Source organism: Oncorhynchus gorbuscha, linkage group LG03 (genome assembly GCF_021184085.1).
Source record: "Oncorhynchus gorbuscha isolate QuinsamMale2020 ecotype Even-year linkage group LG03, OgorEven_v1.0, whole genome shotgun sequence".
NCBI lineage: Eukaryota > Metazoa > Chordata > Actinopteri > Salmoniformes > Salmonidae > Oncorhynchus > Oncorhynchus gorbuscha.
In genome coordinates this window covers 108,884,877-108,900,531 of record NC_060175.1, presented here as the reverse complement: position 1 = coordinate 108,900,531, position 15,655 = coordinate 108,884,877, and the positions used below count along the sequence as shown (strand labels likewise).

The 15,655-nt window shown below is 43.2% G+C and overlaps 1 protein-coding gene across 1 annotated transcript in view; it reads left to right on the top strand.

Moving 5' to 3' along the window:
* Window positions 1–15,655, top strand: part of lad1 (ladinin) — a 126,738-nt gene that overhangs the window by 98,033 nt on the left and 13,050 nt on the right. The window contains exons 9-10 of the mRNA XM_046344851.1: window positions 7,187–7,230; window positions 10,415–10,481. Of these exons, the coding sequence (XP_046200807.1) occupies window positions 7,187–7,230; window positions 10,415–10,481 (111 nt within the window). The remainder of the gene's footprint in view (window positions 1–7,186; window positions 7,231–10,414; window positions 10,482–15,655) is intronic.

Below are 15,655 nucleotides of genomic sequence, written 5' to 3'. Positions count from 1 at the left end.
AGAACACCTTTATTTAACCAGGTAGGCTAGTTGAGAACACCTTTAATTAACCAGGTAGGCTAGTTGAGAACACCTTTATTTAACCAGGTAGGCTAGTTGAGAACACCTTTATTTAACCAGGTAGGCTAGTTGAGAACACCTTTATTTAACCAGGTGGCCAGTTGAGAACACCTTTATTTAACCAGGTAGGCTAGTTGAGAACACCTTTATTTAACCAGGTAGGCTAGTTGAGAACACCTTTATTTAACCAGGTAGGCTAGTTGAGAACACCTTTATTTAGCGAGGTAGGCTAGTTGAGAACACCTTTATTTAACCAGGTAGGCTAGTTGAGAACACCTTTATTTAACCAGGTAGGCTAGTTGAGAACACCTTTATTTAACCAGGTAGGCTAGTTGAGAACACCTTTATTTAACCAGGTAGGCTAGTTGAGAACACCTTTATTTAACCATGTAGGCTAGTTGAGAACACCTTATTTAACCAGGTAGGCTAGTTGAGAACACCTTTATTTAACCAGGTGGCTAGTTGAGAACACCTTTATTTAACAAGGTGGCCAGTTGAGAACACCTTTATTTAACCAGGTGGCCAGTTGAGAACACCTTTATTTAACCAGCTAGGCTAGTTGAGAACACATTTATTTAACCTGCTAGGCTAGTTGAGAACACCTTTATTTAACCAGGTAGGCTAGTTGAGAACACCTTTATTTAACCAGGTAGGCTAGTTGAGAACACCTATATTTAACCAGATAGTTTAGTTGAGAACACCTATATTTAACCAGATAGTTTAGTTGAGAACACCTTTATTTAACCAGGTGGCTAGTTGAGAACACCTTTATTTAACCAGGTGGCTAGTTGAGAACACCTGTATTTAACCAGGTAGGCTAGTTGAGAACACCTTTATTTAACCAGGTGGCCAGTTGAGAACACCTTTATTTAACCAGGTAGGCCAGTTGAGAACACCTTTATTTAACCAGGTAGGCTAGTTGAGAACACCTTTATTTAACCAAGTAGGCTAGTTGAGAACACATTTATTTAACCAGGTAGGCTAGTTGAGAACACCTTTATTTAACCAGGTAGGCTAGTTGAGAACACCTTTATTTAACCAGGTGGCCAGTTGAGAACACCTTTATTTAACCAGGTGGCCAGTTGAGAACACCTTTATTTAACCAGGTAGGCTAGTTGAGAACACCTTTATTTAACCAGCTAGGCTAGTTGAGAACACATTTATTTAACCAGGTAGGCTAGTTGAGAACACCTTTATTTAACCAGGTAGGCTAGTTGAGAACACCTTTATTTAACCAGGTGGCCAGTTGAGAACACCTTTATTTAACCAGGTGGCCAGTTGAGAACACCTTTATTTAACCAGGTAGGCTAGTTTAGAACACCTTTATTTAACCAGGTAGGCTAGTTGAGAACACCTTTATTTAACCAGGTAGACCAGTTGAGAACACCTTTATTTAACCAGGTAGGCTAGTTGAGAACACCTTTATTTAACCAGGTGGCCAGTTGAGAACATCTTTATTTAACCAGGTGGCCAGTTGAGAACACCTTTATTTAACCAGGTAGGCTAGTTGAGAACACCTTTATTTAACCACCTAGGCTAGTTGAGAACACCTTTATTTAACCAGGTAGGCTAGTTGAGAACACCTTTATTTAACCAGGTGGCCAGTTGAGAACACCTTTATTTAACCAGGTGGCCAGTTGAGAACACCTTTATTTAACCAGGTGGCCAGTTGAGAACACCTTTATTTAACCAGGTGGCCAGTTGAGAACACCTTTATTTAACCAGGTGGCCAGTTGAGAACACCTTTATTTAACCAGGTGGCCAGTTGAGAACACCTTTATTTAACCAGGTGGCCAGTTGAGAACACCTTTATTTAACCATGTGGGCTAGATGAGAACACCTTTATTTAACCAGGTAGGCTAGTTGAGAACACCTTTATTTAACCAGGTAGGTTAGTTGAAAACACCTTTATTTAACCAGGTGGCCAGTTGAGAACACCTTTATTTAACCAGGTAGGCTAGTTGAGAACACCTTTATTTAACCAGGTAGGCTAGTTGAGAACACCTTTATTTAACCAGGTAGGCTAGTTGAGAACACCTTTATTTAACCAGGTAGGCTAGTTGAGAACACCTTTATTTAACCAGGTGGCCAGTTGAGAACACCTTTATTTAACCAGGTAGGCTAGTTGAGAACACCTTTATTTAACCAGCTAGGCTAGTTGAGAACACCTTTATTTAACCAGGTAGGCTAGTTTAGAACACCTTTATTTAACCAGGTAGGCTAGTTGAGAACACCTTTATTTAACCAGGTAGACCAGTTGAGAACACCTTTATTTAACCAGGTAGGCTAGTTGAGAACACCTTTATTTAACCAGGTGGCCAGTTGAGAACACCTTTATTTAACCAGGTGGCCAGTTGAGAACACTTTTATTTAACCAGGTGGCCAGTTGAGAACACCTTTATTTGACCAGGTAGGCTAGTTGAGAACACCTTTATTTAACCAGGTAGGCTAGTTGAGAACACCTTTATTTAACCAGGTAGGCTAGTTGAGAACACCTTTATTTAACCAGGTAGGCTAGTTGAGAACACCTTTATTTAACCAGCTAGGCTAGTTGAGAACACCTATATTTAACCAGATAGGCTAGTTGAGAACACCTTTATTTAACCAGGTAGGCTAGTTGAGAACACCTTTATTTAACCAGGTAGGCTAGTTGAGAACACCTTTATTTAACCAGGTAGGCTAGTTGAGAACACCTTTATTTAACCAGGTAGGCTAGTTGAGAACACCTTTATTTAACCAGGTGGCCAGTTGAGAACACATTTATTTAACCAGGTAGGCTAGTTGAGAACACCTTTATTTAACCAGGTAGGCTAGTTGAGAACACCTTTATTTAACCAGGTAGGCTAGTTGAGAACACCTTTATTTAACCAGGTAGGCTAGTTGAGAACACCTTTATTTAACCAGGTAGGCTAGTTGAGAACACCTGTATTTAACCAGGTAGGCTAGTTGAGAACACCTTTATTTAACCAGGTAGGCTAGTTGAGAACACCTTTATTTAACCAGGTAGGCTAGTTGAGAACACCTTTATTTAACCAGGTAGGCTAGTTGAGAACACCATTATTTAACCAGGTAGGCTAGTTGAGAACACCTTTATTTAACCAGGTAGGCTAGTTGAGAACACCTTTATTTAACCAGGTAGGCCAGTTGAGAACACCTTTATTTCACCAGGTGGCTAGTTGAGAACACCTTTATTTAACCAGGTAGGCTAGTTGAGAACACCTTTATTTAACCAGGTAGGCTAGTTGAGAACACCTTTATTTAACCAGGTAGGCTAGTTGAGAACACCTTTATTTAACCAGGTAGGCTAGTTGAGAACACCATTATTTAACCAGGTAGGCTAGTTGAGAACACCTTTATTTAACCAGGTAGGCTAGTTGAGAACACCTTTATTTAACCAGGTAGGCCAGTTGAGAACACCTTTATTTAACCAGGTAGGCAGTTGAGAACACCTTTATTTAACCAGGTAGGACAGTTGAGAACACCTTTATTTAACCAGGTAGGCCAGTTGAGAACACCTTTATTTAACCAGGTAGGCCAGTTGAGAACACCTTTATTTCACCAGGTAGGCCAGTTGAGAACACCTTTATTTCACCAGGTGGCTAGTTGAGAACACCTTTATTTAACCAGGTAGGCTAGTTGAGAACACCTTTGTTTAACCAGGTAGGCTAGTTGAGAACACCTTTGTTTAACCATGTAGGCTAGTTGAGAACACCTTTATTTAACCAGGTAGGCTAGTTGAGAACAGGTTCTCATTTACAACTGCGACCTGGCCAAGATAAAGCATAGCAACACTTGGCCAAGGTTCATCCAGGTTAGGGTTTAGCTGGGGTAGGCCGTCATTGTAAAAAATAATTTGTTCTTAATTAACTGACTTGTCTCACTGGTCACCATAGCAGCACCCACCCGTAGCACGCGCTCCAGCAGGTATTTTTCACTGGTCACCCCCAAAGCCAATTCCTCCTTTGGCCACCTTTCCTTCCAGTTCTCTGCTGCCAATGACTGTAACGCACTGCAAAAATCACTGATGCTGGAGACTCATATCTCCCTCACTAGCTTTAAGCACCAGCTGTCAGAGCAGCTCACAGATTACTGCACCTGTACATAGCCCATCTGTAAATAGCCCATCCAACTATTAATCCACGACTGCGTGGCCAAGCACGACTCCAACACTCTCATTAAGTTTGCTGACGACACAACAGTGGTAGGCCTGAACACCGACAACAATGAGACAGCATATAGGGAGGAGGTCAGAGACCTGACAGTGTGGTGCCAAGACAACAACCTCTCCCTCAATGTGAACTAGAACTGACCGTGGACTACAGGAAAAGGAGGGTCGAACAGGCCCCCATTAATATTGATGGTGGTTCAGATCAAAAGTTCAAAGTTCCTTGGTGTCCACATCACCAACAAACTATCACGGTGCAAACATATCAAGACAGTTATCTATAGTCACTTTACCTTTTTTTGTAACAAATGTAGGTAGGGGTGAAGTAACAAATGTAGGTAGGGGTAAAGTAACAAATGTAGGTAGAGGTAAAGTAACAAATGTTGGTAGGGGTAAAGTAACAAATGTAGGTAGGGGTAAAGTAACAAATGTAGGTAGGAGTAAAGTAACAAATGTAGGTAGGAGTAAAGTAACAAATGTAGGTAGGAGTAAAGTAACAAATGTAGGTAGGAGTAAAGTAACAAATGTAGATAGAGGTAAAGTAACAAATGTAGGTAGGGGTAAAGTAACAAATGTAGGTAGGGGTAAAGTAACAAATGTAGGTAGGGGTAAAGTAACAAATGTAGGTAGGAGTAAAGTAACAAATGTAGGTAGGAGTAAAGTAACAAATGTAGGTAGGAGTAAAGTAACAAATGTAGGTAGGAGTAAAGTAACAAATGTAGGTAGGGGTAAAGTAACAAATGTAGGTAGGAGTAAAGTAACAAATGTAGATAGAGGTAAAGTAACAAATGTAGGTAGGGGTAAAGTAACAAATGTAGGTAGGAGTAAAGTAACAAATGTAGGTAGGGGTAAAGTAACAAATAAAGTAACAAATGTAGGTAGGAGTAAAGTAACAAATGTAGGTAGGAGTAAAGTAACAAATGTAGGTAGGGGTAAAGTAACAAATGTAGGTAGGAGTAAAGTAACAAATGTAGGTAGGAGTAAAGTAACAAATGTAGGTAGGGGTAAAGTAACAAATGTAGATAGGAGTAAAGTAACAAATGTAGGTAGGAGTAAAGTAACAAATGTAGGTAGGAGTAAAGTAACAAATGTAGGTAGGAGTAAAGTAACAAATATAAAATGTCAGTCTCAGGAAATGAAAAGATTTTGTAAGAGTCCACAGATCCTCAAAAAGTTATACAGCTGCACCATCAAGAGCACCCTGACCTGTTGCATCACCGCCTGGCATTGCAACTGCTCGGCATCCGACTGTAAGTTCCTGCAGAGGGTAGTACGTACGGCCCAGTACATCATGGGGCCAAGCTTCCTGCCATCCAGGAACTCTATACTCTACGTCTATAGGAAGGCCCCAAGAATTGTCAAAGACTCCCAAGTCATAAACTGTTCTCTCTGCTGTACCGGAATGCCAAGTCTAGGTCCAACAGGCTCCTTAACAGCTTCTACCTCCAAGCCTTAAGACTGCTGATCAATTGGCCACCTGGACTATTTGCATTTTTTAAATTTTTTATTGATTTTTTTACCTTTATTTAACTAGGCAAGTCAGTTAAGAACAAATTCTTATTTTCAATAACGGCCTACCGGGGAACAGTGGGTTAACTGCCTGTTCAGGGGCAGAACAACAGATTTGTACCTTGTCAGCTCGGGGATTTGAACGGTTACTAGTCCACCGCTCTAACCACTAGGCTACCCTGCCCCCCCACCCTTTGTTTTTACACTACTGCTGCTACTCACTGCTTATTATCTATGCATAGTCACTTTACCCGTACCTACAAGTACAAATTACCTCGACTAACCGGTACATTGACGTGGTACCCGTATACAGCCTCGATATTGTTATTTTATTGTGTTCATTTTTTTAAAACTTTAGTTTAATTAATGAATATTTTCTTAACTCTATTTTATTAAAACTGCATTGTTGGTTAAGGGCTTGTAAGTAATAATTTCACGGTATTGTTGTCTTCGACTCAGGTGACAAATAAAATTGTATTTGTTGTATTCACTTGTAGTTTCAAAACGAGGATATAGCTTGCTGCTTTATCCACACTGATTGGTGAAGTAATTTAATGTAAAAAAACATCATATTCAGAGGTTTAAAAAGGAACAGAAAGGAACGATATAAACCGGTACCAATTCAAAACTTTATTTTGCTGGTCGGAACATTGGAACGGAATTAAAGAAATTCTGTTCAGAACGAAATGATTGGAAAATCATTTAGGTTTCAACCTCTGCTTTGAATAAGCCTGCTAAATAACCCTTCACCCTACTTTGCCTCATGGGTGGAATGTTATTAGTATTTTTCATAATTTATAAAGATTATTTAAATTTGAAAAAACTTACAAAAGCTGTTGTTTCTATGTCAAACAGTTTAGTTATATTTCAGTCTTCTGTCTGCTAAATTACCCTTCGCACAGTACATCTCTGATCTTGTCAATCAGCTTTTTGTTTTACTTACTGTGAAGGAAAAGAAGAATAGGCATCATAACATTACAGTTTAAATCAAATTTGATGTTTCTTCTTCACAGACATTTTCATTATTGTTTTGTTTTTAATCTGTAGAGCAGTCAGATTAAGTAATAGTAAAATATATTTTAACAAATGAGAAGAGAATCATACCAAAAGTAATGTGAGCATTGCATTGTGAAAATGAATTACTTTATATAAACATGTATCACAGGGCTTGGACCTAAACCTAACCCTTTATATTAACATGTATCACAGGGCTTGGACCTAAACCTAACCCTTTATATTAACATGTATTGCAATGTGAAACTTATTTCTAGATGAAACACTGATTAAGTGAAAGTGACTATGATTTTGTGTGGTTCTTAGTCAATTGAAAATGAGTTCTGAAACGACTGCCTTTTTGATGATCTGTTTTGAGTTTTGTGAAAATGCTTTATCCCCAAAGCTTTTGAAACAAACTGTACATTCTAGTTATATAACAGTATCTGTCTTTTCCAGGACCAAACTGAGGAGCAGGACAAAGCATCACCTTTCCAAAGGAAGTGAGTCTGGTGAACATTTAACATGTTTTATACTGACACTATAAGAATATAAGAATATAATAGTAATGCCTGTCCGTAACCCCTTACCCTAAAATGTAACCCTAACCCCTAACCCCTAACCCTAACCCTAACCCTAAACCCTAACCCTAACCCTAACCCCTAACCCCTAACCCTAAACCCTAACCCTAACCCTAAACCCTAACCCTAAACCCTAACCCTAACCCTAAAATGTAACCCTAACCCCTAACCCTAACCCTAAACCCTAACCCTAACCCCTAACCCTAACCCTAAAATGTAACCCTAACCCCTAACCCTAACCCCTAACCCTAAACCTAACCCTAAACCCTAACCCTAAAATGTAACCCTTATCTCAACTCCCTAACCTAACCCTAAAATGTAACCTTATCTCTAACCCCCTAAAAATGTAACCCTTATCTCTAACCCTAACCCTTACCCTAAAATGTAACCCTTATCTCTAACCCTAACCCTTACCCTAAAATGTAACCCTTATCTCTAACCCTAACCCTACCCTAAAATGTAGCTAACCCTAACCCCTAACCCTAACCCTAAAATGTAACCCTTATCTCTAACCCTAACCCTAACACTAACCCTAAAATGTAACCCTTATCTCTAACCCTAACCTACCCTAAAATGTAACCCTTATCTCTAACCTTACCATTACCCTAAAATGTAACCCTTATCTCTAACCCTAACCCCTAACCCTTACCCTAAAATGTAACCCTTATCTCTAACTTTACCATTACCCTAAAATATAACCCTTATCTCTAACCCTAACCCTAACCCTTACCCTAAAATGTAACCCTAACCCCTAACCCCTAAACCCTAACCCCTAACCCTAAAATGTAACCCTTACCTCTAACCCTAACACTAACCCTAAAATGTAACCCTTATCTCTAACCCTAACCCTTACCCTAAAATGAAACCCTTATCTCTAACCTTACCATTACCCTAAAATGTAACCCGTATCTCTAACCCTAACCCTTAACCCTCACCCTTACCCTAAAATGAAACCCTAATCTCTAACCCTAAACCCTAACCCTTCCCTTATCTCTAACCCTAACCCTAAATGTAACCCTAACCCTTACCCTAAAATGTAACCCTTATCTCTAACCTTTACCATTACCCTAAAATGTAATCCTTATCTCTAACCCTAACCCTTACCCTAAAATGTAACCCTTATCTCTAACCTTACCATTACCCTAAAATGTAACCCTTATCTCTAACCCTAACCCTTACCCTAAAATGGAACCCTTATCTCTAACCTTACCATTACCCTAAAATGTAACCCTTATCTCTAACCCTAACCCTTACCCTAAAATGTAACCCTTATCTCTAACCTTACCATTACCCTAAAATGTAACCCTTATCTCTAACCCTAACCCCTAACCCTAACCCTTACCCTTCCCTTAAAATGTAACCCTTATCTCTAACCCTAACCCTAAATGTAACCCTTATCTCTAACCCTAACCCTTACCCTAAAATGTAACGCTTATCTCTAACCTTTACCATTACCCTAAAATGTAACCCTTATCTCTAACCCTAACCCTTACCCTAAAATGTAACCCTTATCTCTAACCTTACCATTACCCTAAAATGTAACCCTTATCTCTAACCCTAACCCTTACCCTAAAATGGAACCCTTATCTCTAACCTTACCATTACCCTAAAATGTAACCCTTATCCCTAACCCTAACCCTTACCCTAAAATGAAACCCTTATCTCTAACCTTTACCATTACCCTAAAATGTAACCCGTATCTCTAACCCTAACCCCTAACCCTAACCCTTACCCTTCCATTAAAATGTAACCCTTATCTCTAACCCTAACCCTAAATGTAACCCTTATCTCTAACCCTAACCCTTACCCTAAAATGTAACCCTAACCCCTAACCCTAACCCTTACCCTAAAATGTAACCCTTATCTCTAACCTTACCATTACCCTAAAATGTAACCCTTATCTCTAACCCTAACCCTTACCCTAAAATGTAACCCTTATCTCTAACTCTAACCCTAACCCTTACCCTAAAATGAAACCCTTATCTCTAACCTTACCATTTCCCTAAAATGTAACCCGCATCTCTAACCCTAAACCCTAACCCTCACCCTTACCCTAATCTCTAACCCTAACCCCTAACCCTTACCCTTCCCTTAAAATTTAACCCTTATCTCTAACCCTAACCCTAAATGTAACCCTGATCTCTAACCCTAACCCTTACCCTAAAATGTAACCCTTATCTCTAACCTTACCATTACCCTAAAATGTAACCCTTATCTCTAACCCTAACCTTTACCCTAAAATGTAACCCTTATCTCTAACCTTACCATTACCCTAAAATGTAACCCTTATCTCTAACCCTAACCCTTACCCTAAAATGTAACCCTTATCTCTAACTCTAACCCTAACCCTTACCCTAAAATGAAACCCTTATCTCTAACCTTACCATTACCCTAAAATGTAACCCGTATCTCTAACCCTAACCCCTAACCCTCACCCTTACCCTAAAATGAAACCCTAATCTCTAACCCTAACCCCTAACCCTTACCCTTCCCTTAAAATTTAACCCTTATCTCTAACCCTAACCCTAAATGTAACCCTGATCTCTAACCCTAACCCTTACCCTAAAATGTAACCCTTATCTCTAACCTTACCATTACCCTAAAATGTAACCCTTATCTCTAACCCTAACCCTTACCCTAAAATGGAACCCTTATCTCTAACCTTACCATTACCCTAAAATGTAACCCTTATCCCTAACCCTAACCCTTACCCTAAAATTAAACCCTTATCTCTAACCTTTACCATTACCCTAAAATGTAACCCGTATCTCTAACCCTAACCCCTAACTCTAACCCTTACCCTTCCCTTAAAATGTAACCCTTATCTCTAACCCTAACCCTAAATGTAACCCTCATCACTAATCTCAAACCCTTAACCCTAACCCTAACCCTAAAATGTAACCCTTATCTATAATCTCTAACCCTAAACCCATAACCCTAAAATGTAATCCTAATCACTCATCTCTAACCCTAACCCTTAATCCTAAAATGTAACCCTAATCTCTAACCCTAAAATATAACCCTAATCTCTAACCCTAACCCTAACCCTAAAATGTAACCCTAATCTCTAACCCTAACCCATAACCATAACCCTGTCCCCATTTAGTTCCAAACAGAGGGTGTCATCCTGCTCCATCCAGGAGAAGATGGAGAAACTGGCCCATGCAGCTCAGGTAGAAAGTCACATTACATTACGCATCACATAACATTATACATAACATCACACATAACATTATACATAATATTATAGGTAACATTACACATCTGTCATGCAGGTGAATGAGGACCCAAAAGCGACTTGGCGAAAACAGAGTATTTAATCCAGAATAAACTTTACAAAACAAAAAGCATAATACTACACGTAAAGACAAGAACAGACTGGAGACTAGATCGAGAACTGCAGGTTGCCTCGGGAAGGCACTTGAACCTAGCAGACTCAGACACCTGCTCACCACGCAGCATCTGAGGGAAACACGACACGACAGGGCAAAACATAGACACAGCACGGTGAATTATAAATGAGGATCCGACAGGGCAGGTACGGGAAACAAGGAGTGAAATAGGGACTCTAATCAGGGAAAAGGATCGGGAACAGGTGTGGGAAGACTAAATGATGATTAGGGAATAGGAACAGCTGGGAGCAGGAACGGAACGATAGAGAGAAGAGAGAGCGAGAGAGTGAGAGAGGGAGGGGGAGAGAGAGGGATAGAAAGAGGGAAAGAACCTAATAAGACCAGCAGAGGGAAACGAATAGAATGGGAAGCACAGGGACAAGACATGATAATAAATGACAAAACATGACAGTACCCCACTCACCGAGCGCCTCCTGGCGCACTCGAGGAGGAATCCTGGCGGCAACGGAGGAAATCATCAATGAGTGAACGGTCCAGCACGTCCCGAGACGGAACCCAACTCCTCTCCTCAGGACCGTAACCCTCCCAATCCACTAAGTATTGGTGACCCCGTCCCGAGAACGCATGTCCATGATCTTATGTACCTTGTAAATAGGTGCGCTCGACAAGGACGGGAGGGGGAGGAAGACGAACGGGGTGCGAAGAAAGGGCTTAACACAGGAGACATGGAAGACAGGATGGACGCGACGAAGATGTCGCGGAAGAAGCAGTCGCACAGCGACAGGATTGACGACCTGGGAGACACGGAACGGACCAATGAACCGCGGAGTCAACTTACGAGAAGCTGTCGTAAGAGGAAGGTTGCAGTGGAAAGCCACACTCTCTGGCCGCAACAATACCTAGGACTCTTAATCCTGCGTTTATTGGCGGCTCTCACAGTCTGTGCCCTGTAGCGGCAAAGTGCAGACCTCACCCTCCTCCAGGTGCGCTCACAACGTTGGACAAACGCTTGAGCGGAGGGAACGCTGGACTCGGCAAGCTGGGAAGAGAATAGAGGAGGCTGGTAACCCAGACTACTCTGAAACGGAGATAACCCGGTAGCAGACGAAGGAAGCGAGTTGTGAGCGTATTCTGCCCAGGGGAGCTGTTCTGCCCAAGACGCAGGGTTTCTGAAAGAAAGGCTGCGTAGTATGCGACCAATCGTCTGATTGGCCCTCTCTGCTTGACCGTTAGACTGGGGATGAAACCCGGAAGAGAGACTGACGGACGCACCAATCAAACGACAGAACTCCCTCCAAAATTGTGACGTGAATTGCGGGCCTCTGTCTGAAACGGCGTCTAACGGGAGGCCATGAATTCTGAACACATTCTCGATAATGATTTGTGCCGTCTCCTTAGCGGAAGGAAGTTTAGCGAGGGGAATGAAATGTGCCGCCTTAGAGAACCTATCGACAACCGTAAGAATCACAGTCTTCCCCGCAGACAAAGGCAGACCGGTAATGAAGTCTAGGGCGATGTGAGTCCATGGTCGAGAAGGAATGGGGGAGCGGTCTGAGACGACCGGCAGGAGGAGAGTTACCCGACTTAGTCTGCGCGCAGTCCGAACAAGCAGCCACGAAACGGCGCGTGTCACGCTCCTGAGTCGGCCACCAAAATCGCTGGCGAATAGACGCAAGAGTGCCTCGAACACCGGGATGACCAGCTAACTTGGCAGAGTGAGCCCACTGAAGAACAGCCAGACGAGTGGAAACAGGAACGAAAAGGAGGTTACTAGGACAAGCGCGCGGCGACGCAGTGTGCGTGAGTGCTTGCTTAACCTGTCTTTCAATTCCCCAGACTGTCAACCCGACAACACGCCCATAAGGAAGAATCCCCTCGGGATCAGTAGAAGCCACAGAAGAACTAAACAGACGGGATAAGGCATCAGGCTTGGTGTTCTTGCTACCCGGACGGTAAGAAATCACAAACTCGAAACGAGCGAAAAACAACGCCCAACGAGCTTGACGGGCATTAAGTCGTTTGGCAGAACGGATGTACTCAAGGTTCTTATGGTCTGTCCAAACGACAAAAGGAACGGTCGCCCCCTCCAACCACTGTCGCCATTCGCCTAGGGCTAAGCGGATGGCGAGCAGTTCACGGTTACCCACATCATAGTTGCGCTCAGATGGCGACAGGCGATGAGAAAAATAAGCGCAAGGATGAACCTTATCGTCAGACTGGAAGCTGGGATAGAATGGCTCCCACGCCTACCTCTGAAGCGTCCAACCTCGACAATGAATTGTCTAGTGACGTCAGGAGTAACGAGGATAGGAGCGGACGTAAAACGTTCTTTTAGAAGATCAAAAGCTCCCTGGGCGGAACCGGACCACTTAAAACACGTCTTGACAGAAGTAAGAGCTGTGAAAGGGGCAGCAACTTGACCGAAATTACGAATGAAACGCCGATAGAAATTAGCGAAACCTAAAAAGCGCTGCAACTCGACACGTGACCTTGGAACGGGCCAATCACTGACAGCTTGGACCTTAGCGGAATCCATCTGAATGCCTTCAGCGGAAATAACGGAACCGAGAAAAGTAACGGAAGAGACATGAAAAGAACACTTCTCAGCCTTTACGTAGAGACAATTCTCTAAAAGGCGCTGTAGAACACGTCGAACGTGCTGAACATGAATCTCGAGTGACGGTGAAAAAATCAGGATATCGTCAAGATAGACAAAAACAAAGATGTTCAGCATGTCTCTCAGAACATCATTAACTAATGCCTGAAAACAGCTGGCGCATTGGCGAGACCAAACGGCAGAACCCGGTACTCAAAATGCCCTAACGGAGTGTTAAACGCCGTTTTCCACTCGTCCCCCTCTCTGATGCGCACGAGATGGTAAGCGTTACGAAGGTCCAACTTAGTAAAGCACCTGGCTCCCTGCAGAATCTCGAAGGCTGATGACATAAGGGAAGCGGATAACGATTCTTAACCGTTATGTCATTCAGCCCTCGATAATCCACGCAGGGGCGCAGAGTACCGTCCTTCTTCTTAACAAAAAGAACCCCGCCCCGGCCGGAGAGGAAGAAGGCACTATGGTACCGGCGTCAAGAGACACAGATAAATAATCCTCGAGAGCCTTACGTTCGGGAGCCGACAGAGAGTATAGTCTACCCCGAGGAGGAGTGGTCCCCCGGAAGGAGATCAATACTACAATCATACGACCGGTGAGGAGGAAGGGAGTTGGCTCGGGACCGACTGAAGACCGTGCGCAGATCATGATATTCCTCCGGCACTCCTGTCAAATCGCCAGGTTCCTCCTGAGAAGTGGGGACAGAAGAAATGGGAGGGATGGCAGACATTAAGCACTTCACATGACAAGATACGTTCCAGGATAGGATAGAATTACAAGACCAATTAATAGAAGGATTATGACATACTAGCCAGGGATGACCCAAAACAACAGGTGTGAAAGGTGAATGAAAAATCAAAAAAGAAATAGTCTCACTGTGGTTACCAGATACTGTGAGAGTTAAAGGTAGTGTCTCAAATTTGATACTGGGAAGATGACTACCATCTAAGGCAAACATGGGCGTAGGCTTGTCTAACTGTCTGAAAGGAATGTTATGTTTCCGAACCCATGCTTCGTCCATGAAACAACCCTCAGCCCCAGAGTCAATCAAGGCACTGCATGTAGCACCCGAACCGGTCCAGCGTAGATGGACCGACATAGTAGTACAAGATCTAGATGAAGAGACCTGAGTAGTAGCGCTCACCAGTAGCCCTCCGCTTACTGATGGGCTCTGGCCTCTTACTGGACATGAATTAACAAAATGTCCATCAAATCCATAATAGAGGCACAGGCGGTTGGTGATCCTCCGTTCCCTCTCCTTAGTCGAGATGCGAATCCCTCCCAGCTGCATGGGCTCAGTCTCAGAGCCAGAGGAGGGAGATGGTTGCGATGCGGAGCAGGGAAACACCGTTGATGCGAGCTCTCTTCCACGAGCCTGGTGACGAAGATCTACCCGTCGTTCTATGCGGATGGCGAGAGCAATCAAAGAGTCCACACAGGAAGGAACCTCCCGAGAGAGAATCTCATCTTTAACCACTGTGTGGAGTCCCTCCAGAAAACGAGCGAGCAGCGCCGGCTCGTTCCAGTCACTAGAGGCAGCAAGAGTACGAAACTCTATAGAGTAATCCGTTATGGATCGATCACCTTGGCATAGGGAAGCCAGGACCCTAGAAGCCTCCCCACCAAAAACTGAACGGTCAAAAACCCGAATCATCTCCTCTTTAAAGTTCTGGTAATTGTTAGAACAATCAGCCCTTGCCTCCCAGGTAGCTGTGCCCCACTCTCGGGCCCGGCCAGTAAGGAGTGAAATGACGTAAGCAACCCGAGCTCTCTCTCTAGAGTATGTGTTGGGTTGGAGAGAGAACACAATCTCACACTGGGTGAGAAAGGAGCGGCACTCAGTGGGCTGCCCGGAGTAGCAAGGTGGGTTATTAACCCTAGGTTCTGGAGGCTCGGCAGGCCAGGAAGTAACAGGTGGCACGAGACGAAGACTCTGGAACTGTCCAGAGAGGTCGGAAACCTGAGCGGCCAGGTTCTCCACGGCATGGCGAGCAGCAGACAATTCCTGCTCGTGTCTGCCGAGCATGGCTCCTTGGATCTCGACGGCAGTGTTACGAATCTGTAGTCGCTGGGTCCATTCCTCGGTCGGATCCTTCTGTCATGCAGGTGAATGAGGACCCAAAAGCGACTTGGCGAAAACAGAGTATTTAATCCAGAATAAACTTTACAAAACAAAAAGCATAATACTACACGTAAAGACAAGAACAGACTGGAGACTAGATCGAGAACTGCAGGTTGCCTCGGGAAGGCACTTGAACCTAGCAGACTCAGACACCTGCTCACCACGCAGCATCTGAGGGAAACACGACACGACAGGGCAAAACATAGACACAGCACGGTGAATTATAAATGAGGATCCGACAGGGCAGGTACGGGAAACAAG